At 36.7% G+C, this 26,461-nt stretch overlaps 1 protein-coding gene across 2 annotated transcripts in view; it reads left to right on the top strand.

The window, feature by feature from the left end:
- LOC131681538 (uncharacterized) overlaps positions 1–24,140 on the top strand; it is a 516,112-nt gene extending 491,972 nt beyond the window's left edge. For both annotated transcript variants that reach the window (XM_058962362.1, XM_058962361.1), the window contains exons 8-10: positions 19,915–20,098; positions 20,164–20,926; positions 21,085–24,140. In XM_058962362.1, coding sequence (XP_058818345.1) covers positions 19,915–20,098; positions 20,164–20,926; positions 21,085–22,648 — 2,511 coding nt within the window. In that variant the 3' untranslated portion in view covers positions 22,649–24,140. The remainder of the gene's footprint in view (positions 1–19,914; positions 20,099–20,163; positions 20,927–21,084) is intronic.
- The last annotated feature ends 2,321 nt before the right edge of the window (positions 24,141–26,461 follow it).

Here is a 26,461-nt window from a genome sequence, read left to right as displayed (position 1 = left end):
AATGCTCTAATAGCAAGGCGTTTAATACCAAAACTGTCCAAACGAAAAATTCCCCAAACGGCAATACCATTCAAATCCTCTCTGCGTCACACTCATGCGGGGGTGCCAACCTTCCAGATTTATCTGGATTCATCCAGATTTTTGAGCGTCGTCCAGACATACAGATTTATGTTTGTTTGATCCAGAATTCAGAAAATTTGTCCAGATTTATCCAGACAATTTCGATAATAAAGTGAGTTACAAGAATGCATCGTTGATTTTTGAACTGCCCTTTATACTACGATTTTTATAACAAAACTTTTTAGAATTACTGGAAACACAACGTACCAAAGTTTGTTTTCGCTAAATGTGAATAAATTTTGTTGAGTTTTCATCAGCTGGAATTTCAGTAATTCAAGATACTGAAAGCTCAGCGACATAATTTTAATTCATATGCTTTATGCTAAAAATTAAGCATTTAAATTGGTTAGATTAGCGGCTTAATTTCTGAATTTTTAGAATGCCGGGATGTATTTTTCATTAGTAAATTGCAGCAAATACAACTCAAAGATGTAAAATGAAGCTTATTTAAAAAAAAAATTGGCCATCCAGACAATTCCAGACTTTTTCGAATTTTTTTTCCTGACTTCTTGAAAAAGTACTTGGCATCCCTGCACTCATGTTTCATCAATTGTTAGGCCGCTTACAGAGTGGCGGCGAGAAGCTGAGCTGTGACTGGTACTGACAGTAGGACGCGAGATGCGAGAAACCTGCTTGCAGCAAACTGAAGGGATGATGTCAGAGTGAAAGCCGGATCTGTGCCGACTCTCTGCTTTTACTCTGACAGGCTCCATTTGACATGCTGCAAGAAGGTTTCTCGCATCCAGGGTTACCAAAAATACAGAATAATCTGTATTTGTACAGATTTTTCAGCCTTTTTCAGACCAAGAATCTGTAAGTACAGATATACAGATTTTTGCGTGTATGTACAGATATACAGATTTTTGAGAAATGATGTTACAAAAACTATTTTTAGAAATATATTTTTCAGTTTCAGCAATACTTCCTCTCTGTCTCTCTCAGCTTAGCCATCTATATTAGATTCTTTACTGCCACAGTTAACCTCACTTTTCTTGACAGTTCACTTATACTGTTTACGTGGACTTAGAAAACTTTTGTGGACGACTAGATGCCTTCGTAGCAAATCGCAAAAAATCTAAGTCCATGTAAACAGTACAACTGTCAATAATGAGTACCCGAGTTCATTTGTGACGTCAGCGTAAAATATTCAATTAAAATATATCTTCACTTTTGAGAGTGGTCGCTCACTCTGAAAGGTAATGGTTTGTAATACACTCAGGTTAGCACCCAGCAAACGCCTGGATGAAGTCTACTTCCAGAAACATTAATTGTAATGCTCGGTGACTTTGTTAATTCTCAATTTTTTGTCCGAGAATTCGACAGCTACATTGGTCGACTTAATGTATATAAAATTATATATCAACAACAGTCGCTAAATGAAGAAGAAAATCATTTTTTACATTGCGCACATTGATAAAGATCAAGTTTCTGGATATAAAATATCAGAACGACTTGTAGTGTTTTTCTTATGAAAATGTAAACATGTATGCTTGACTGATTTAAACCACAAGCATTAATATCTTCGATAGATAATTCAGCAAAAGGTTAAACGACTCAACTGATTCGATACAGATATCGATACAGATTTTTCGAAGAGTAAATACAGGTGAAAAGATTTTTTAGGACAAAAATATAGATTTAATTTTGGCAACCCTGCTCGCATCTCACATCCTGCTGTCAGTATCAGCTCCACCTCAGCTTCTCGCCGCCACTCTGTAAGCACCCTTATACAATAAATATTAACGAGTCGGATTGTCTGGAAGTGTGTAGCACTTCGATTGTCATTGCGCATCAAGCAAAGCGAACACAATGTAGATAAAAACGAGTTTCGATTTTCTCTATACGACACATTCCGTATTTGAAGATCGGCTCACACTCGACTAGCTTCAAAGCACAACCAGAGAAAAAAACCTACTCGGAATAGTGGTGAGGTATTTCCGGTCGGTGTTAACCTTCTTTCGGTGTGAGGGTCAATATGACCCCAAATGAACTTTCAAAATGCGATAACTTTTTAAGTTTTGCACCTAGAAGTATGGGATTTCTTGACTTTTCCTCTTTCACGAAGAGCAACGATTTTCAGTAGAGTTCAAAATTTTCGGACATTCCTGAAGGGCAGTACAAAAAAAATACGAATAAGGTGTTAGCGGGTCATATTGACCCCGATTTTGCACTCAGTTTTAAGACACATTTTTAGTTAAATCTATATGTTTCGTCTGGCGCCTAGGCCCTACGTTGTGTAGTCGATTCATCTTTTAATCGGAATATGCGGGACCAAGAATTAATTTCACTCCTCTGGCTGCAGAGACATGTGAACAGCAGTAAAATAGGTCAATTGACCATCAAACCGTGTGAATAAAACGAGCAATAGCCACACACTAAAACCAATTTTATTCCTCGCGTTATCACAGAGAAAAACCGACCATCTTTGACGGTGGTCTACAATCGTAACTGATACATTTATTCTTACTGGATCAACTTATGAAGTACATTTAACAATTACAGTGAAACTGGCAACACATTTACATCTGTACTCTACCATGATCTCTCGCTACTCTTCTCTCTCTAACTCTCTTTCTCACGTTCTCGCTATCACAAGTCACTACTTGCAGTGTACTCACTACGAGTTACGATCGATATATAAACGACATGTCGAGGAACCGACCAAGAATGATGCTGTGACACAACACAATATGAACTTGTACCCAAATTGTTTGTTAGAGTTTCAATTTTCAGTTTCTGATAAATGTTACCGTTTTTGGCTAGGTTGACCAGCGGGAATCGATGCCGAATGGGGTTCATGTTTGGTATGCATGGATGCATGCAGAACCGTCGTCAGTGTTCTAAAACTAGATTCATGAATTGACCCATTATACGGATGTTTCAGATCTTTCGGATGATTTTCACGTAGAATCTAGGGTCAATAGTTGAGTCACAGTGTTAATTTCATTTTAGATGGGGTTTTATTTAAGCTTACAAATGTAGTACAAATTTTTGGGATCAGTTTCATTGATTGACCACATTGTCGCTTGTTCAACATTATGAGATATACAACTATACCGCCAGAATCCGCATCGGAATCGAAATCCGATCGGTCGTATCATGTACAAATTTGATATATACATCCTTAGTTTTGTTTTGTTTGTGTTTATAATTAGTATTCTGTCAATAAACCTATGATTTATGATGACGGTTCTACATACATCTATGCATGTCAAACACGGCCCCGTTCGGCACCGATTCCCGCTGGCCAACCTGGTCAAAACCGGTAATTTTTTTCAGAAACTGAAAATTGAAACTCTAACAAAGAATTTGGGTACAAGTTCATATAGATTTGACAGAAAATGTGTCCTAAATCTGAGTTCGAAATCGGTGTCAATATGACCCGCTAACATCTTATTCGTTACAAAAAGTTAACACCTAAAGAAGGTTAAATTGAAATTTCTTTTATATCCCGGACGTCAACAGCAAGGTAGCGACTGCACAAAACACGAACAGTCAAGGATGCCAAGTGTTTTTTTTTCTGAAAATCTGTAATATTTAGTGAAAAAGTCTGGATATGTCTTGATGGACCAAAATTTATGGAGAGCCATTATTGGACATTCATGAGCTGCTTTATTGCATATCTTAATGAAACATTTATGTATCTTCTCAAATAGAGTATAAACAAATAGAACAGTGTCTACTTCTGAAGGTAGTCATAAATATTCTGATTGTATTAAGATTTAATAGTTTGAGAAATATTCACTAAATCACTAACTGCCGCGCTGATGAGTGTGGTGAAATGAACAAGCTTGGTATAAATTGCCTGAGTTGAGGAATGTTCATTTAACCACCAAATCTTCTAGTTAATAGATTATTTCCTCAAAATTCAATACTTTCTTAGCATCTTTCGAGTATTTTGAAAAATCAATGTTTGGAAAGCCCTCTAAATTCTTCGTCAAGCTGTTGCAATCTTTCTCATGGAGCGATGTGCGAAAAACTTTCCATGAGAGGCAAAATTGAACGATGCCTTCTGTTGATTATATTTTCTGGATCCAAAATACTCAGGTTATTCATGACTGGGTCGTCAAAATTTATTCTTTTCTTAATCTGATGCGAAGGGATTATGTATAACCGTATTGCGTTGAGCTTGAAATCGTTCGGCTGATCTAGGGAAATGGTATTGGTCAAAAATCTTTGATGAGCATTTTAGCAGTTGTCCCAACATATATGCTATCCAATCTTTCGTAGTTTTTCGGTTCGAATTCGATCTCACTCAATTCTGTTAGTGAATGCATGTATTCGCTTTTGAAGAAGTTGTCCAAAACTGGTCGGAATAGTCTTGAAACGCACGAATGGAGAATGTGAATTTCCGGCGTCTCGCTCTGAAAGAGCCTATTAATTTGGTTCACTAAATTGAGAATATATGATAAGGAAGCCAAATAGAGTTTTGTTGTAGAATTTATTCAAGCTTGAGTGTATACTCATAACTTTGGCCTTTTCAACGTGATCTACATTCGTTAGGAAACCGAAGTATATTCTAAGCGTCTCAAATCTATCCAGTTGCAACGACAACCATCTTGTAGCACAAGGATGCAACATTTTTAATGGTTTCAATTCAAGGAGCTCTTGAATTTCATCAAATTTGCTTTTTCGCAAGGAACTACAACTCAGGTAACTATATATATCACGACACATCTACTCTATGCAGTCCGGAATATGCTTACAAGAATATGCCTAACATAGAGCGAAACTGTGGCAAATACATTTCATCACGAAAAGCGACGGGCAGTCCATTTTCAAGTAAGCTCCCAATGACTTTTTGGCTGCATAAACCGCTCACTCCGGCCGTCACACGGCAGATCGCTTGACAAATCATGTATTTATTGGAAAACTTTGAGAGTTTATGCTTCCTTGCTTCCTCCGGAATATCAACCTGATGCTGCGCGGTAAAGAACAGTAACCCCGGAAACTGCAGAAAGTCCGCCTTGACGTAAGTTTTATCATCCATGGTGAGATTTTGGGGCTTCGTCAGTATCTGGGTGTAAAGTTTCCGGGCCCTGTGACTTTCCCACCGTATTTTGCCGTTCATCACGATTCAGAGCCTTCTGTATTTTGTGCGTATGCAGTTCCTCCCGGTCCTTGGCTCTCTGAATGGAAACTTTTTGGCCACATCACTGATCGAAGCATTAGGATTCCGCTTAAACGCTTTCACTACATGCTTGTGATCCTGATCATTAATAGATCATCCATTCTGACCGCAATTCTGCTTCCGTTCGATGTTCAGAGCTTGGTAGTAACGTTTAATCACACGACTCATCGTTGACTGCATGATTCCGAGTTGTTTTTTGATGTCGCGATAAGAGAATTGAAGATTTTCCAGATGCTTGCGTAAAAAAAATTCATGACGTTGTCTTTCGGGTGACGCCATTTTTTCCAATTTTCGAAATATTGACAGCGATAAAAATACGGTGTAAACAATACACTCTAAAATACTTCTACCCACATTTTCAAAAGAAAATACCCAATGGGTTATTTTCTATAGCGTTGTTTACGTGATGCAATTTGATGTGAAACACTCTTTGATGCTCTAAAATTCTAGAAAGACCGACAACCTGTTTTCAATGTTCGTCGTGGTTCGAAACTACGTGTAGCGACTGAACGTCAAGGAAAACTCCCGCTGTTGATGATACTTCTATCAAATGACTTTCCACCATGGGTACTAGAGTGGGACACGGTTAAATGAAATAAATAAAATTTTGCTCCGAGTAACTTTTTGGATCCCATTTAGCTCCCAGAACAACTCTGCAAATTTTGAGCTTGATCGGTGAAACTATATTTTTGCGCCCACGGTTTAAAGTTTACATGAGATTTCGTATGGGGAAATCGTCTTTTGCAAAATAATTCTTCCAAGAGTCGCCCGTTACCTCCTAAAAATAAATAGATGTATGATCTTTGTAGGAAATTTGTCAAGGAAATAAAGTCTCGAAGACTGCGAAACGATTTGACACTGGTGAAAAAAGTTATTAAGCAAAAACCGACTGATGCTCTGAATATTATTGAAAATTTCAATTTGCATAGCATCACTGCTACTGACGGTCAAGTTATATACAAAAATTTTAACTTTCACTTATTATGTACAAAAGAAGCCTCAATTTATTCTTCAAAACTCTTGTGAAGTGACCAAACGTGCAGATAATTGATTTAGACACATTAAGAGAACATCAAAACAAAATTGTATATAATTGGACAACCAACAGCAGTGGTGCTAGAAAATATGAATGTTTAATCCATCGTCAGATCGTCAATCAATTTCTGCTCAATATCTTTTTTCTCAAGCCTCAGATCGTTTCAAGGTCTTTGAGACATTGTTTCTTTATTAAATTTCCTGTGAAAACTGCATATTGACTTCCGGTGGAATTGTTTTGTGAAAGTTAACTTTCCCATACGCAAAAATATAGTTTCAGATATCGAGCTAAGAATTTGCACAGTTGTTCTAGGACCGAAATGGTTCCTAAAAAGTTGCTCGGAGCAGGAATCTAATTTTTGTCCCACCCTAATGGATACATTCAAACCAGTATCGAAAATCGGGGAATATCTAAAATGATTAGTATCACCAAAAACTCTCCAGAGTAGGGTTGCGGAGCATTAACTTGTTGGTAGGAGCCCCAAAGAAGTTCTACTAGACAAGTAGGCACGACTGTAGTTCGCCAAAGAACAATTAAAATGGATTGGTTTCCGAAAATTCAGAAACAGATATTCCGAAAATTCTGGTCAGAAGAGATAAAAGAGTAAATGGTTGAATTTGATGGGAAACGATTGGTTCGATGCTCAAAAAATTCTGAATGTTAGTCACAATACATTCAAACTTGGAGGAGAGAATAATATGGTTGAGAGTAGTTTGTCTTGGTACGGAGTTGGTCCAATTTACCGGATCAAAAGTATTATGAACCAATACTTTCAGATTGAGATCTTTAGAAATTCCATAGGGTAAAGTGCCTATTTTAACCATACTAAGCAAGGTGCCTCACTAATTTATTAATTTCTCAGTCTACAATCAATGGAATGCGTAAAAATTGACATCAACAGCTTTGCCTCGTTGTTAAGAACCTATATAATAACACAAAAGCGCTGAAAACGGTGAAAAACTTGCATTTTTGTCGACACTGTATGAGCTATTGATCTCAATTTTGGAAAAGCGTGCTTAGTATTTTTATATAATATATAGAAGAAGCAGATTTGAAAATATCAGTTGATATGGTTTATTCTCGGTTGATATTTCATCGACTATGTAACCGAATTTTGGAGAGGTCTAACGAAGAACTCCGTTTTGTAACTAGTACTATAGACTACTATAATCGAGACAGCAAAGTCGTGCGTGTGTATTTTTAGTATACCTAGTTTTTTGTAGCTGCGACATTTCTCGTTGGTAATCGAGTAATTCGATTCTGTCACAGCATCTAGAGCGGATTATCGTTTCTTTGCCTACCCGTAACGTACACCGTGCTTCCCGTACATCCGGCCGATGCTTTTATTTCGTAGCCATATTTTTCGTTAGTTTGACTCATCCATAGACCATGGGGTAGGTAAAGCAATGTGCATACCGAACTCGTACCAACGTTATTCTTCAGAGATAAACTGGAGGTATGCATTTACCTCTGTTTGACAGGTAGATCCCACAACAGGTAATGATTCTGTGGAAAATATTTCCCCCCTAATCTTTCCATTTTTGAAGTTCAGTCTCATTTTGGCTCTCAGCCTAAAAGGTGCTTCGAATTGAACAAACGTGCAAAAATTTCCTGTCAGAAAGTAATGCAGTGCAATATTCATTTTAGTTATAGTTGAGGAGTGAATTGAAATAGTGGGTGAAGAGTGCAATAATGAGTGGGGTTACGGTGGATCACATCTTGGATATGGATATCGACATGGAATACGTATGGGTAAATATTGCTTTTGTGTACATTGTTTCTTGTTAAGAACTGGGGGTTTCAGATTCGCGAAATTTAAATTGTGTTTAGAGAAAATCCGTCTAGTTATATAGCCATTAATTGTTAGAATTCAAGATAATTGTATAAGTGTCATGTTAAAAAGACGCAAAAATTTAGTCTAATTTTACTCTAAAAGCCATGTAGTAGGCCCACTGGAATTGAAATATCTAATCAAGTACCGTAAACCGGGGTGACTTTGATCATCGGGGTGACTTTGATCACTCGAAACGTTTTTCGTAGATCGCTTATTAAACCAGAATAGTCAACCGAATCATTTGATTTTGATTTTTACTCTAAACTTATAAAATACTGATTTGCTATACTTTTTGAGTATATTTTTCGGTTTTTCGGTACAAAAACTACAAAAAGTCTAAATTTGACTTTACCTTATTTTTAAGAAGCTTCGTAAAGTGTCTCTTTTTTATAAAACAAATAAATAGATTTGAGCAAGAGTAATAAATTACAAGCGAGTTTTTATTTTCTTTTAGATTGGGATGTGCCAAATGTTTTAAGAGTTTGTTTATTTTAAATACATTTTTTGTGAAACTAGTTGGCAATTTTTTCAAATTATTTTAAGCTAAAATTCGCAACATTTTTTTATTGTTCAATATTCCAGCGGGTTAAAATAGATGAAACTTTTTGAACATTTATAAAGCACTGAAATAAAACAATTTTAGCAGTTTTAAAGATTTTCAGAATCTTTTATTTCAGTTGGACATAAGTTATACGAATTTTGACTACTCGAATTTTACAGTACATTGAAATACTTTGTATAATACCAATTAACATCTATTTAGCAATGAGTATCTTTCCAGAATTAGTTTTAACAAACATTTGAATGAAAAACATTGACATCCATAACTTATTGTGGGTGGACATGCAGGTTATCAAAGTCATCCCGGAATACGAAAACGGACTTCAACTTGAAATTATTTTTGGAAAAATAGCCGAAAGCGGACAATTTCAGTTAAAACCATCCAATCTTGTTCTCCATACATCAGTACATGGTTTAAAAATATTAAACTTGAAAAAAATGTGTTACGTCTAAAAATATGTAATGATTACTTCGAAAAGTGATCAATGTCACCCCGGTTTACGGTACTCCGAGATCCATTCTTAAATTCATGTTTTCAAATAATTGGTCCCGCTTAAATTTTTTTTGCTTAACATTTGAAATGGCGTCCAAAAGGGGCTAACCTTTTTTTCTCCAAAATTGACATTTTTGCATTTTTCTAACAGTTCTAGGTATTCTATGTGGACTAGTGGACTGCAATTTGAAAAAAAAATAGATTTTTCTATTAGCAGTCAAAGCTGACCATGGTGGTTTTATGGAAATTCGAGTTTTCCGAGGTTTTAAGTAGTAATAGTCAATCAATTCGCCATAAATAAATGTTATGTTGTAGCTCACATATCGGTGAACTCGATATAATACTGTTTTTAGTTGGATTGCATTGTACGTTAACGTTTCGATCCAAACAGTAGTTTCCACGGTAAAGCTGTAGGAAACTTTTCCATTCATTTGTAACCAAGCGCATCGGTCGAGGGGTCTAGAACAACTTTTTATTTTAAAGTTTTTTGTTTGAAAACTTAAGTTTTTTAATGAAACTATTTCACATTTTTGCCACTAATTGGTACTATAGACATTCAAAAAATACTGAACAATCTCATTGTCTACAACTTCGTAGAAAGCTATAAATCGATGCAAAATCACCGTAGAAAGTTACTAAAATTTTATCGGTTTGGTTTTTAGATGTGCGCGGCCCTATTGATTAAGAAGTCGATTAACAGGGACCGAAGAGTGGAAAGGTGTTGACCAAATTTATTCTTACCTTTTCAAGATATTGATTAATATAGTAACGGATTTCATCATGCATTCGTGCAATTTTTATTCCTTTTCTCGCTCTAGAGATAGCTAATGTAATATAGAATGACTCTTCTTCCTGATCCTATCCTGCCTGATAGAATTAAAATGGCTTAAATTCAAAACTTTACATTTGAATGAACTAAAGTAGACAGTTCGAGTAATTGTATTAAATTGCGGATTTCATCGCAACTTTGGAATGATAATCCTGTTTGTCCTTATCAACATTAAAAGAAACACGATTGAACTAGAAAAAAACCCTTTTTGTGTTTTGGATCCACGTTTGTTATCTTTTGGGGTAGATTCATTTCATCAGAATTTATAGATGCAGAGTTTTGCTTAACCTCAAATGGCGTTTCATTTCCAAAACGAACAGATTTCACATAATCTTCAAAAAAAAAACAAACAAAACTATGATTCATAATTTCCTTTAAGGAGAAATTCCAGAGTCGTTACTCGCTGAACACGGATCACAACAGAAAATATCAAGCTGAACCATACATTTAGTAAATTCTAGAAGTAATGTAAGTCTGTTTATTGGAGATTTTTCTCAAAATATGGTAAAAGAGTAAAGACCACCCTTCAAGAAGACAGAGTTGCCAGTTCAGTTCAGAATCTGGAGGCAGTAACGGCTATACGTCTTTCGGGTAAAGGTGATACTTTCTATATCTAATTTTATAGTTGGTGGGAAAACTAACGACTGTTGGTGGAGTTCTTTTGAAATATTCAACAAACGGAATATTTATTTTTCGCCCGACGTTTCGGCGGTATGTATTATTTTTATATTGAGATCGCCGTATAATAGACAAAACCTTTATTTTCCCATTTACTATTGCGATTCTGTTCAGTGTATAGCGATTTCGGAAGTTCTTCTCAAAGAAAATAATGACAGTAGGCTTTGACATCTTTTCCTAAGTTATGTGAAATTTGTTACTTTTGAAACAACGTGTGATTTGAGTACAAGAAACACCTTGCAGTAGTATCGTTCGATGCACAGAAGTCCTCCAATTAAGTTCATAAACTTGAGCATAAATGTCATCGAATTATTTTTCTATCCTTCATTAAACTGTCAATCAGGATTCTCAATAGGAATCAAATCAAATGACTGAATATCTAATCGAGTTTGATCAAATATAAAGTTTAAATTTAATCCAAATGTCGACCATAAGATATTGACGAGAAAAGAGGTTGTTTCAAGATTACATCAAGCATACTCCAGAATGAGTGAAAAAATATAAAAGAAGAAACAAATATATCTGTGACAGCAAAAAAAACTGTTTCTTTTTGCTGTATTACCCAGCATCTTTGAAAAGAGTACTAATTTGGTTTAAATTTTATCTACTCTTCTCTATGCACAGAAATTTTTTTTTGTAAAAATAAGAGTTTTTCACTCAGTAGCAAAAAATAACCAACGCATACTCTTAGTTTGAAAATAAAACTTTTATTTTGATTACTATTCTTCATCAGCTTAAAAGGAAAACTTTTATTTTGATTATTATTCTTGATTAATTTAAAAGTTTTACTTTCAACCTAATAGTAGGCGTTTGTTGTTTTTTTGCTAAGAGCGGACCACTCTTACTTTTACCATTTTTTTCTGTGTTTATATTTCCTTGTTCATATAATAACATTGGTGCGCATAAACCGGTGGAATCTGAAATTATGTTTTTCCTCTTAAAGGTGGGACTTTATTAGTACTCAAGTTCTTCTACACAGAGTTAAAAATATTCAAATTCATTGAATGAAAATTGATCATAATCAGCCGCATTCATTTATCAATATTCAGTGACGCAGCTGAAAGCGTCAAACGAATAAACCGCCTATTCATCCATGCAGATTTTCCTTCGGCTCCGATTATTACACGAAGCGACCGTGCAGCAACGAATCGAACGCATCAATGTAGGCCCTGGCACAATGTAAGCGATGATGATTGTCGTTTCATATTTATATTTGAAAACATTTTCCTAGATAATTAGTGTAATAATTTAGGTTTTACACCAACCGATAATACCCCGCAAAATGAGCCGGATGAACTTCGTTTGACAATTCTCGGTGGTTTGTTTACATGGAAGTTACGTGAGTTCGAATGTAACAGATGAGCACCCGTTGTACTCGCACTCATGCAATTGACAAAGTAAACAAACCACCAAGAATTGTCAAACATGAACTTCATTCATCATGAGCTCATTCGTGTCGTCATCTTGTAGAGCTCAATACGAGGGGCAAGCACTAAATCTTCAATACCACGCAGTGCCAAAAGTCTTACATAATTAGTTACTTTAAGTACCAATAAGTACCGTAAAGTTCATTAAGTACCGCAAAGATTTAAAAAAAGCACGCATCATATTCATTGTACTTTAATTACTGAAACAATTTTAAGTACAGCGCCTTCGTACTTTAAATACCCAAAATATTTTTATTACCGTCAAGATGTTCTTTAAATACTTTAAGTACGTACACATCGACATTAATTACATTAAGCAGCTAATTAAGTACAATAGAAGTATTTTTAAATACTTTCATTACTTACTTTATTTGTATTCAAAATACGTTGGTATTTTCAATACGACGCACTCAAACCTGCTAGTGCTTGCCCCTCGGCTCAATATATTGTACGATATTTAACTGAATGAATAAGATGGATAGTTTTATGAATATTTTTCTATTCTATTCTATTCACCGCGAGTCGCAACAGGTTCGTTTTCAGCCGTCAAAAAAGAGCTTCGATTATTTTTAACTTTGCTTCTACAAACAATGTTAAAATACGACAAGTCATTTTTTATAAAGGAAAATGTTTTTGGAAATCGTCTTCTTTACCAGTAGCAGCCCCGTGCGAAGCTAGAAACTTTGATAAAATTTTAATAGCTTTCTCTGGAGATTTTAGATCGAGTTGTAAGTTTCTACAATGTTGTAGACAGTGAAATTTTCCATCAGATTCTCACTTTTGGTAATAAAAAGTATGTCTATAGTACTTAGGGGCAAAAAAGTGAACCAGTTTCACTGAAAAACCAAAGTTTTCAAACAAAAACTTTAAAATAAAAAGTTGTTCTGGAGCCCCCGACAGAATATTTAATTTTAATTTAAAATGAAAAGGAAAAGCACATTTTATTATGTGCTGAAGTTTTAGCGATGCCGATTTTTTTCGAATAAACTTTTTCTACCAAACACACCGTGTATTTATTAGAGAGTCTCAAAAATATATATTTTATCAAATTTTCGTGCGCTAAATAGATTTTGATACTACCACTTGTTAAAAAACCTTCATTATACATTAGGGTGGCTCAAAAAATATTTTGTTGTGAAGGTTCATAATTTTTTAAAGAAATTTTTGTACGCTTAATTCTTATTTTGGGTCTGAAATACATTTGACATTCATTTTACTACTTACTAGGGTGGCTCAAAAGTAAGTATTTTGTCTTTGCGAATATAATGATTTTTTTCAATAATAGTTAGGAAAGGAATTAGAAATTTATTTTGAGTATTGAAGTATTTGGGTACCCCTAGGGGCAGACCACTTGTGATGCATTTTTAAAAATCAACTAAATTAAATGCATTTCTTTCCATCAAAATAGAAATTCGTAATGTATTTTGCGTTGCGTGCAATGTATTTTGCGTGTCAAAACCCTACAAAAAATTAGCCCTACATTCAACAAAACGTCGAGCAAAGTGAATCAGCGTAGGACGTTTGTTAAACTTTTCTACGAGGGAGTGCAAAGTTGATACAAAAATGGAAATTAGATGCATTTTTTCTAATTTGATGCAAATTTGTTATACATTTCTAGAGTGATCTGCCCCTAGGGGTACCCTCACCCTTAAGATAAATCACTGCTATACAAATTCTGATCAAAATAGTTTTACTAAATGACTAGAACTCAACCGTGTTCACTCAAGTTGACAGTTACTGCGGAAGTTATTGAGAAATAGTTCGAGAATCATTTAATGACATATTTGAATAGGCTGAAAATATTTGCTGCATATTAAACATTCTGAATACTTTCAACGTCTAAAAACACTTTTCATTCGGCTTCTCTCTCTTGATCACTAGTAAAACCCCCGTAGATCATGTTATCAATGCTATTTGAAAGTTGTGTATGTATTTTTGCCTTTCTCAATTGAAAGGTATTGCAATTGCTCTGAAAACCGACTTTTTAATGGAGGGCCGAGTGACATATACCATTCGATTCAGCTCGACGAGTTCGGCAAATGTCTGTGTGTATGTATGTGTGTGTATTAGACTGGTTCAATTTTTGACTTTTAGCTCCACCAGGCTTTTCTGATTCCTTTCATGGTCCTTAGTAATTGTGCAAATTTTGGTACCGCTTGGTTGTGTCTACGGACCCCCCAACAATTTCAAAGTTTATATGGAAGTTTGTATGGAAAATCGGTTAACATTGAAAAAAAAATTTTAAAAAATCACCTTATCAATCAATTAATCAGAATACTATATATTTCTAAAGGTAATCTTCTACTGAACACATTCGTGGAACATTGAATGTTTATGAAAATTCGCTGAGAAAAGTTATTAACTAAAGAAGCAGCATGACTTCAAAACAAGTTGATTTTATCATTAATCATAGCAACCCTGTTTGAATAGCTGTATAGTTTACACTGGAATAACGATGTAGCTATTCAAACAGGGTTGCTATGGTTACTAATAAAATTCACTTGTTTTAAAGTCATACTACTTCTTTTGTTAATAACTTTTCTTAACGAATTTTTATAAACTTGCAATGTTTCCCGAATGTGTTCAGTAGAAGATTACCTTTAGAAATATATAGTGTTCTGATTAATTGAATGATGAGGTGATTTTTTAAGAATTTATTTTCAATGTTAACCGATTTTCCATAGAAACTTCCATATAAACTTTGAAATTTTTGGAGGGAGGATTTCTCAGAGATTGCTAAACGGATTTTCACAAACTTAGTCCCAAATGAAAGATGCAACGTTCCCGTAGGCTGCTATTGAATCTCTAATGGATCCGACTTCCGGTTCCGGAATTACAGGGTGATGAGTACGATCACGCAGAAAATGTCGATTTTAATAAATTCTGCAATGAATGTATAATGGTTAAAATTTTTCCAAAATGTGATATCAACTGCTTCGATTTGTTGTACTAGGTCACTAACAACCATTCAAAGTTTTGGTCACATTGGCCACCATCATCGGTTCCGGAAGCCCCGGCGGAAGTATCCAAATTCATAATAACAGACACATCGGTTTCTCGGAGATGGCTAGACCGAATCAACCAAACTTAGTCTCAAATGAAAGATGTTGCTATTAAATTTTATTCCGATCCGACTTCCGGTTGCTGAGTTACGGGTTGTGGAGTGCGATCACAGAGCAAATTGTGATTCAAACCGATATCCGATGAAAGCAAAAAAGGTAAAAATTTTGCTAAAATGTCTCTCAAATAAATTAAATTTGCAGTTCTAGGTCACCGACGGCCAAACAAACTTTCGTTGACTACATTGACCACCATAGACGGTTCCGGAAGTGTCCGGGAAAAGCGGCCATCTTTCATAACTAGCAAACTCATATCAGTTTCTCGAAAATGGTTGGGCAGATTTTCGCAAACTTAGTCTCTAATGATAGCTACATTATCCCCACAGATGTCTATAAAATTTCGCACGGATCGCTTATATGGTTCCGGAAATATAGACTGAACCGTCTGGTCACATATGAAATTCCCATATAAGCCGGAACTCAAAATTTTTTTCAAAAGGGGGACCCAATGAAATTTCAGAAATCGAATTCGTATTTCTGATGCCAAACATCTTTAAAATGCATGAAACGTCGAGATTTTATGTTATCGCGAGAAATTTTTTTTTGTAGAAATCGACTTTTTGGGACTGCCGATTTTGCACCTTTTTCAGTTCAATGTTACCGTGGCTGTTTTTTCTTTTACAAAATTTGAGAACTCGAATAATGATTTCTTTTCTTTTATATTTGTCATGTCATGTATAATAATAAAATGTAATATATGCATTTGAAAGCTTTTAATGAATATAAACAAGGCAAACATTCTCGTGTTCATGATTGAGAAAGACACAATTGCACCGCTAGGTGGATTAAAGCATTCATAGTTCATTCATAGTTGTCTTAAATTTTGACAGCTTATCGCAAGTTTTCGCAAAACTAGCATAGACTAATTTTAAGGAGAAAATAAAAGACTTTCGAATTGGTATAGTGTGATCGCGGGCATTCACGGATGTCGTTGTTGTTATCGCGTTAGAAGCTCGAATTAAATAAAAGTTTATGACAAACAGCTATCTAAACAATAACGAAGCCAACTAGTGACTTATTTTTGGTGATTTTACGATGTAATTTAATCACATGGATAACTTTGGTGAAGTAATGCAATGCATAAAATCAACCGTTTCTTCGAAAAACGAAATTACGCCATGACCAAATTTTGCAAAAAATACTTAAGTTGTGCCTTCAAAGAGCTGACCAAAATTCATTTTACGTCAAAATCAGCTGAAATCTCGCAAAAATGTTTCTGATAACTGAGCTGATAAGAGAAAAATACCAGTGAGAATATCGTGGAACCTGAATATATGGTGCAACGCTAGCTTAGTCCTGTCACCAAGTTAGTGTCGGATTATGATGAGACGAAGTCGAAATGCAAACTCCATACCAAATTTAGTTTTAGGTTTTGTACTCTTAACGCGCAAATGTGGTTTAAAACAATTTTCTCCTTAGTGGAGAAAAAATAGTTTTTACCTATTTTTTCTCCACTAAGGAGAAAGAGCATGAGAATATGTTCTGGAGGTTTATTTGTTGACCTTTATTAAACATGAGGCATTTGTAATAACTAATTCACTGCCTACTGTGTTTAAAAGTGTCCTGTCCAATTCCTAGGGGGACTGGGAGAAAGAGGACATGTTATAGATATAACCACATATATCACAGTTTCTTTCATAAGTGAATATTCAATGTTATAGTTTTTCGAGTGTTCGAATCAATTTTGTTAAGGTTCAATTGAGAGAGAGCGGCGAACTTTGAAAACGAAAAAAGCAGTTTTTGTTGCAACCCTTCACACAATCTTCATGAAGATCAGTCAATGTATTCGGGAAGGGAATCTTCGTGAATGACAAATTCAGCCCTCCTATTATCCAATTGGTGTTAATTACCAATATGTATGAATGTACAAAAGTATAGTATTTGGCAGGCCATTTTGCTGTTTGAATACTGGCGGGTGGTGCTTTTGAATTTTCGTCATTGTTGGGAGATATCTAGAAGTGTGTGACGGAATGCTACTACGGGGTTTAGAATCACTCAAAGATGCTGCGTTATTTATGGATGTTATCAAAGATGTACAAACATGGATTTAAGCTGTTTTAAAAACAAGAAACAGTCTTCATTGTGTTGTGAACCAAAACTTTCACGCTTTATGGTTCTAGTGATACGAAAATGTACTACACTTACATTAACATAACAATACCGATATTCGATAGCGCAAGTTCACAAATACACATGGGGTGTACCTGAGTGCATATAAGGAGAGTGACGACAATGTCAAAATTGGAACAATGATTATTTGTCAGTGTCATTCCAAACGAGTCAAATCTATGTATTTTGAGAGGTCGTTTGTTCGTTTGGAATATTACTGACAAATAATCATGACAGTTGTCTTCACTCTCCTTATATACACTCTGGGGTGTACGAAAATAGAATTGAGCCGTTGGCATCTAACGCTCCACAGTGGCCGGAAGCTGGCCAAAACCTCAAAAAATTATTTTTGAAATAATGATATTTTATATTTTTTCTAAATTTCTCATGTATTGAATGATGTATATTCGAAATTTTATGATCATTGCATAAGAACACGATTTTGACCACGAGTTTAAACGTACCAAAGTCCGGATTATTTAATGATTTTCATTTCCGAAACCACCATTGCTCTGTTCACTTCAAATGCATGTTGCTCTTTTGATTTTGGTCCGATTTTAGCACAACTAGTTTCATTGTGTAGAGGAACTAAAGAACTTGGTTAGTGAGTAAACTACGTTTGGTAAATTTGCTTGGAACTATGACTTTTTAGTTTAAATATGTTTAAGGTGATCAGATTAAAAATACTTTGTTCACTAATGTATTCTGTACAAATTTCAGAATCATTTCGGAACGGTCACATAGTATACATTCTATGTGAAATTACCTCTACTTTTCGAATATCATGGTCTCGTTCTGCGCCTAGGTGCGCAAAAAGGTTTAAGGAGATTTTGAAGCTTTGTTGCTGATATGGAGACACATGGTGTTTTGTGTAAAATAGTTAGACAATCTACAGTAAACCAACACGTTCAACAATGGTTTTTAAGTAGTGTTCTTCATTTTTTATGATATTGTTGACATTGGTGAACAGTAACGGAAAATCTATCATGAAAACGGGATCATAGTTATAAGAAAGGTTCAATGACACTGTATGGAAAAATGCATTTAATATTTTACGACTTTTGACATCAAAAATGAGCTCAGCACCTCAAAATTAGCTTACATTGTGATTTTTAGCCAAATTAGGTAACATTTGAGGTTTTGTCCGACTTTTGTTTGAAGAGCCGCCACTGAGCGCCCCGGCAGTCGCATCATTATCTACGTTTAGGCGACCACCTAAGACGATATTGGTTGAATTTTGCAACAATGCTGGCGCGATAAAGAATTCGCCAACTTCGTGTTACGGTCGTTGGGGCAATTATGTTTAATTAAATTCCAAACCAGCACATCGAACTATTTAGGAAAGTTATTCAGGTTATCTAAACCACGGGAATTTGCTGCAATGCGTTCCGATCCTTATTTGAATATTTTCCAATTATCAGGTAATGTATCCGAGTTTCTTATGTGCATACTTGTTACGTTTTAAACAGGAGGAGGAAAAAAATTGTCATAACCTAATTGATGGAAAATTTCCAAAAAGTTTTTGTAGTGAAATTCGCGGCGCCAGCAATAAAATAATGTTCAGAGTTTTTTTTCCATAAGCTGGAAAAACGAATATTCCTATCACTCTTTGATCCGCAGTTCCTACCTTAAACGTTTTTATTTGCACATTGAACGTACTGGAAATTTCCCATTAAAATTTTCAGGCCGTTCATTAAAAATATATTCATGACATGCAAATCCCTCATCACATGCCTATAAAAGCTGCCTGATTTCAATTTTTCCAACTCTCCTTTCTAGTTTCGTTCTTTGATTCTTTCTTCCCTAGCTCCTTTACCTCCATGTGGAACCCTGTGGAACGATCCCATAATGGCTCAAGCTTTATTGCAGTGTTAAATCCCTGTCCAAATTCTTGGGACTGGAACCCTCATTCTAGTTATTTTTTTATTAGACCAAAAATCCACAGACAAAAGTTTTTTAGTTTTCTGGTATGTAGTTTTTGCTCTATCTAACTGCTAAGATAGGAAACACAGGCATGCCGGTAAGCTTGTGAGACTGAAAAATTCCCTCAACCCAACAGGTAGTAGCCTCACAGAGACACCTGTCGGTATGCAATGCATCCGCATTCAATACAGATGCACACGAAAAAAAAACAGTGGACAAGTAACAGAAAGCTATCCTCACCAAGCAGGTATGGCAACTGGCAGTAATCTGAGCCGTTGATCGTTGACTCAAAGCCGGCCTGGGTGCACAAAACCAGAAACCGAAATCGTTCACGGACTCTGAAGCACAGCGCTCGCGCTGATGATGGTTCAGTCACATGGAACGGAATTGATTGCTGTTTTATTTTTACTGCCAATAGACTGCTTTCCTGTACCCCGCTCGATATTTGCAATTACATCTCGAATCAGTATCGATCTCGGCCAGATCTGATCTCGTTTCAGTTCAGTGTTTTTATTCGAGATTTGTCCTCCGGACGTGACAATACCGAAAACAATGTTTCGAAGGTTTCATTTTCTTCTGGTTCGACCTGTAGTAAACCAACTGGAAAACACTTCCAGAAATTAATAAAATGTTTTTCTTATGTTCCCATTGCAGGTGGATGCCTTTTCCTGTCCCACGATCAAGAAGTCCCATCAGGAGACCACCCAAGACCTGCTACAGACCAAATCAATGCTCAATGAGGAACGCAGCACGTGCGAATCGCTCAAACAGCAGCTGCTCGAAGCGACCGAACGCGAGTCGGAACTCCAAGAACTGCATCGATGTGAAATCAATAAAGGTACAATTGTGTAGTCTACATTCCGCCACAACCCAGTACTAAAACAAAATTATTTTCATTTTCAGTGGAGTCCTATCTGAGCGAGCAGCAGCGGTCGGCTGCCGAGCGGATAACGGTCCTCGAAGCTGAACTGATTCGTGCCAAGCATGAGACCGATGTAAAAGTACGCACCTGTATCGAAGAGTTCGAAACTAAGCTGGCCGCCAGTGAGGCGGAATTGGCCAAGTCCAAAGCACGCGAAGTGGAACTGCTGCAGCGAATAAGTGCCCTCAGCTGCACGGAGAATGAGCTACGTGACAAGGTGCATTCCAGTGAGCTGGAATTCAGCGAGCGGCTTCAAGCCGCTTCTCTGCGAGAACGGGACCTAAACGAACAGATAAAACAGTTCAATCGTCAGCTAGAGGAGATAAGCCGGGCGGCTATGGCCAGGGAGCAGGAGCTTGAGGAAAAACTTAGCCTAACACAGGATGAGTGTAGCTTTCTAAGGCATAGCCGGAACTCATCGGAACCACCGCAGAGCTCGGACACTAGTCCGGAGATGTACCATAGGAATTCTCAAAATAGCGACCATACGCTACTGGGCAGTCCGTCGCAAAACAATAAATCCTCCACGAGTCTGAACCAGGCACAGATCTTGCATGATGAGGTGGATAGTTTGCGTTGCGTGCTCGATTTGAAGCAGCGAGAAATTTCCGAACTGCGAAAACAGACGCAGGAGTTCGAGCGAGATGCCAAGGAATTGCCGGCGGCGTTGGTGAAAATCTCGGCACTTGAGTCTAGGATTGAGGATCTGCAAGTGCAACTGAAGACCAAAACAGAGGAGGAGAAGTAAGTGTATTTTAAATGTTGTTTTTTTTTCGTTTCTGACAGATCTGTCCGTCTCGATGGATGTAAAGTCGAAACACATCACATTTTATTCTCTTCTGATAGAAATATGATTCATTTTTTTAAAAATACTAACTGACTTTCGTTTTCCTCCCCCTTAGGGAACTCCAGCAGAAGCTGAAAGTGCTTCAGGACAACCTGAAACAGGAAACTAAAGTTAAGGGCCGTCTCTCGCAGCACAACGAGGAGCTGCAGTGGAAGCTGAAGCAAAACTCGGAAAAGTTCTCGCATGTGTACGCCGAGCTATCCAAGAGCTACCACGAGAACTCCAGCTTCATGAACGCGACGCGTTCCAGCATGGACCAGTCATCGATGTCGGTCAATTCATACCACAATCAAACGGTCATGCACAATCGGTCGGCCGGTTCGGATAAGGTGTTCGAGATGGATGACCTTTCGCCGCCCACGTCACCCGTCATCAAGGGAGTGGTGGAAAAAAGTGATTCCGTATCCTGGGTTCTGGAGATGGACGATGAACCACCGGAGATTTCCGCATCGCGGATGGTGCGCAGAGCGGGTTCATTCCGGTCGACCTATGCCTCCACGTCCGGAGGGCAGGATTTGAATCGACAGAAGTGCGGCGTTGCAGCTGGTTTGAACAATACATTCAACGGCGGAGGGATTCAGCAGTCGAGCTCAGTTGGTTCCATCCTAAAGCAGCAAGATTTGTCACCGTCGAAAAACGCGATGGGTTCACCGGGAACGCCGCGGCTGCGATCAAAATCGGTAAGCATTAAGACAACAGAACCACCGAAAAAAATCGTCCGGTCGAACTCGGGCGCTTCAAATTCGGCGGTTTCTAAACCTATCAAGATGGCCGAAGTACCGATGTCCTGGAAGGATGCACCGCTGTACAGCAGCTCACCCTACGCCCACAAAAGGTATCTGAGCGAACGGATGATAGAAAATGGCAAAGGTAGCAAGTCGTTTACTGGGTTTCGAGACGGAAAGGATTTATTTCTAGAGGAAACGGAATTTTTAGGGGACTTGGCTGATAGTCCCTACAGCAGGAGTAGGGCCAGCTCGTTCGGCGCAGGTCCAGTGGAAGCGACACCCGAACAGCCGGCTGAGTTTTTTCATCGTGACAAAACCCCAAATTTTAAAATGAGCAAAGAGAATCGTGGTTTAATTACATGTGATACAAAAGCGCTAACCGGGTCCGGAGGTGATGCGGCTCCAGCGCATAAAAAGCGACGTGAGTTTCAACGTAAAAATCTTGCCGAAGAGAACAGCTTGCTGCCGAAGGAAGCAGCCGGTGAAGCGCTGGTATCTGGATCGAACTCAGACGACGAGGCCTCGTCCTCGTCCTGTCTGTCGGATGATCTGTCCTCGAGAGGCAGTGCACATAGTAGCAGCAGCAGTAGTAGCACTAGCAGCACTACAAGCACAGCCAGTGGACCATCCTCGTCCAGATCATCTGGAAGTGGAGCAGCTCAGCAAGAAGCACTTGTCGTTGAAGACGAGGAAGAAGACGCTGATGGCAAATCATGCCAGGCTGGTTCTACAAATGGACGACGTCGAAGGTCGTCTACCATTTCCCTGGAGGATGCTCTAATGCAGAAGATTGTCGCTAGTCTGAACCGTGGCATTTCCGGTGGGGGGAACGAGACACCCATGGAAGTCAGCTGGTCCGAGGACGGAGACCCGTCCGAGTCGATCGTATGACAAGACGATGATAGCTTTTAAACCGTAATCGGAAAGATAATGTTTTGTGTTACAGTAGCGGAGACAGTGGAAAACAAAGTAGGTATAACAAAGAAGAAAAGATAGAGAAGAAACGTTTCCTTGTATGGTCTTTACATCGCTGGTGGCTGCCTCGGATCGCAGCTTTACTGATACGGCTAGGCATGCGAGATTAATCGGGAAGGCCATGGAAGCCAGCAAAGACCTTTAATTTTATTGAACATTTGTTTTTTTTTATTCTAAGTCCAGTTATTCAGTTGTTAAATGTATATTTTCTGTATTTATATCTGAAAGATAAAAATGGAATGAAAGAGCGAGTAGGGAAGAAAGCATCAGGAAAAGGCTTAACGGTATGAGTATGAGATCTGCTAGTTTCAATTTGTTCTTTTAACAAGTATCTAATGAATATGCGTTTGAAACAACCAATTTGAAAAGTAAAGTAAAGAGAAACGAGTAGTCAGTCACAGAGTTTAGAAAAGTTAATTATTTTGTGTCCTTGTAACTATTAGCAGGATGAAAGAAAAATAAAAGATGTGTTATTAGTAGATATAAGATATCCCCACAGTAATACGATTCTTGGCAGTTGCTTTAGTAGACGCGGAAAGTCTGCGTTCGAATAAAATGAACATTTGTCATTTGGAAATAAATATTTAATTGTTACTAGAATTGTGTAAGAGATTTAAAAAGATTGTAAAAATTGTCGAAAATAATAAACAGAATCAAAACAACCAGCAGTTTATCCATTTGTGTGTAAACTCTATAATATTTAGTAATCAAAAGGCAGCAAATTTAATTGAAGAAAAACACATGATTTTTTTCAAGCAAATAAGATCGTGTTGCAATCCCATCAACTGCTATTTTGTTATTTGTTTCAATACTGAACTTTTCCCGCTAGTATCATCTGATAAACACTGTAGGTCATAGTAGAAATTTAACAAAAACAAGGGATTCTATGAGAGAAATAATTAAAACATGCCAGGCTACACGAGAAATCTAATTCTGAAAGTCGTAATATTTATACTCAAAAAAACAATTAGATCGCGTTCTGCAGTATTTCTAAAGAATTGGAGTTTTGATCAAAATTTCGCCCGACAGTATGCACTTTCAGGCTTTCCCTCACCAACTAATGTACTAGAATGAGAAGCTATCAATTGATTTGAAACACTATTCTCTAGCTGAATAGATACGATTGACTCGAAAGGAAACTAGCAGAGGTTATATGAAAATGAATACGATCCGAAGATTTTGATGAACATGATTGTTTATTTACAACACGTTACATGGAAAAACCGCTGCACTCTGATGTAGGATAATATCGCATTGATAATTGTGAAAAATTGATGTATAAGAAGGAGCGTTTAGCAGTGTAGCAGCTTGTCTAAGATGATACAAGATGAGGATGAAATTTGATGGCAAAATATTATGTTCAAACCAATTTGCAGACACAATAATCAGAATCTGAGAACTATTGAAAGCGGTGTTCGTTTTTTTTCAAATCCGAAAAAAATTTCATTCTACCCTCTTTGAACACATTACTTTTCTAGGGGGAAGAATGCTTATCCCAGTCGCGATAAAATATTGTAAGTATTTAATTTCTAAAGAACGACGTTATGATATGAATACCAGTTATAGCGCGACCAGCATATTTAAGGCAGTTCATAGGAGATAATGAATTTGAATTCCAGTAAGATTCAAGTGCTATCGGAAAGTTGATCTTGTCATAACAGAAAGATTTGTCTCATTTTCTTTATGTTTATGTTCTTTATTTATTCTATATTATGTTTTATGTTCTTTATTTATTCTATACGTCGTTCTTTGTGCTAGCATTTAGCGCTTTTGGAATGCCGATCCACCAGAACAAACAACAGCAAAGAAACATTTAAATCTCCCATCTAGGTTTGTTTCCCGGGAACGAAATATTTCATACAGTGACAGCAATTTCAACAGTTCACAGCATATTTTACTGTACACGTTCGATTCATTCCATGCATTATTCAGTTCATTTGAATCATATTTGAATAGGCAGGTTTCTTGCGAAGCTGCACCAGCTCAAACATAAGTTGTAATAATGCACACAAAAATGAACAATTGTGCCTGCCATTCACACTAGAAGTTAGTTTACAGCTCGGGAAACGTGTCACTGGATTTCTCGCGGAATTTGAAGCGTGAAATTTTTCAATGACATTTCTTCAGAATTCACCACACCCAAAAAGGAACCTATTTTGCCGGTTGTTTGCATTTGTGAAACATTATTTTATTCAAACTAAGAATAGTTTTGAAGAAAATGTATTGCTGGTGGCTGTTTCAATACTGACGATTGGGTTAATATTAAAAAAGAAGCAAGGAAAATACCAGGAGTTACCGGGTGAATCCTTATTTGTGGCAAAGAAATTTAAAGGGAAGATTGGCTGAGGATGTAAGTATTATCTATAGACACATTCCACGCACTTGTATCGCTTACCTCATAAAAATAAATCTGCTAATATAAGTAAAAGTTGTTCTGCAATATGTTGGTATAGGTTTATGGCTCCCAAATCATAGATATATAGAAATTTTTTAAAATAATTTGATGACGCTCGTCAATAGAAACCAGTAATACATTTGAGACTCGTTTTTAATAATTGAATATATTTTCCCGTACCACACCGGTATGTTCGTAATAAAATTAATTTGGAGTAATCTTAAATGCCATTTTATTGTATACATATTGTACAAAGATTTCATCTTTGGACGCAGATTTTTTGAGTGAATGGATTGCAGGATAAAAGGGGGGTAAAAATTGACCATTTTTGCGTTGTCCCCTAACGCAAAAATGATGTTTTTTCAATTTTTCACGAAAACAATGCACGATATCTATGAAATATTTTCAGAAGCTATTAGTACTCATCAATACCTTTCTAAAAATGTGCTATTTGTATATAAAAACTTTGAAATCGTTCTTTTATAGAGGCGCACTGAAGTGTTGTCCCCTAACGGTTTCCGTTACAGTAAGGTAAATCCTTCTGCAGAGATATTTTGGGACCCTACAGAACAGGATATAGACATCAGGCCCGTAGCCAGGATTTTGTTTCGGGAGGGGCTTAAAAAAATTTGCATAAAGCTTTTAATTCTGACAATTTGATATAGTCACTAGAAACTAAATTAAATTTTGAAAAGTTCATAATGAAATCAATTCCAAATCAAAGACAATCCTAAAAATATGTTCATTGTCACAAGAAAGGTTATAGTACTTACTCTCGTTACAACAAAGTATATTCTAGAGTTCACAGTATTTATGCGCTAACCGAATATGACAATGCTTGACGGTGCTGGAAAACACTAGGTGTTCCAAGCTACACCTTTAAAAGGCGTAGAAGATGCTAAACCGAAATGAGTAGAAAAATATCCATAAAATGTTCGAACGAAGAGAATGTCGAAATTCGTACAAAATCTTCTGATTTAGCAAGCGATTTGTAGATGCGCATAGACGGTTCAACTTCTATTTTCTTTGTCTGGTGTTCTGCGAGTATTACCAGTTCCAAGGCATCATGCTAACACAATTTTTTGATATATTCTATTTAAATGAAACTATTTTCAAGACTAGCCTTGGTCGGGTAGATTAGAACCCCAGTTAGGAAGGATTTTTGGTAATCAATAGGATCAAAATATAAATTTAAATGATTAAATCAACTGAAGGAAACTGCCCACAATTTAATTGATTAAAGAAAATTGTCTACAAATCGAATGAAAACACTGATTACTAATATCTTCTAATTTTCCTTCAAATCGCCAGTCGCCGTGCATGTGTCGTTCACC

This window comes from Topomyia yanbarensis, chromosome 2 (assembly GCF_030247195.1).
Source record: "Topomyia yanbarensis strain Yona2022 chromosome 2, ASM3024719v1, whole genome shotgun sequence".
NCBI classification, from domain to species: Eukaryota; Metazoa; Arthropoda; class Insecta; order Diptera; family Culicidae; genus Topomyia; species Topomyia yanbarensis.
The sequence above is the reverse complement of the archived record's forward strand: the minus strand, read 5'-3'. Positions and strand labels throughout refer to the sequence as shown.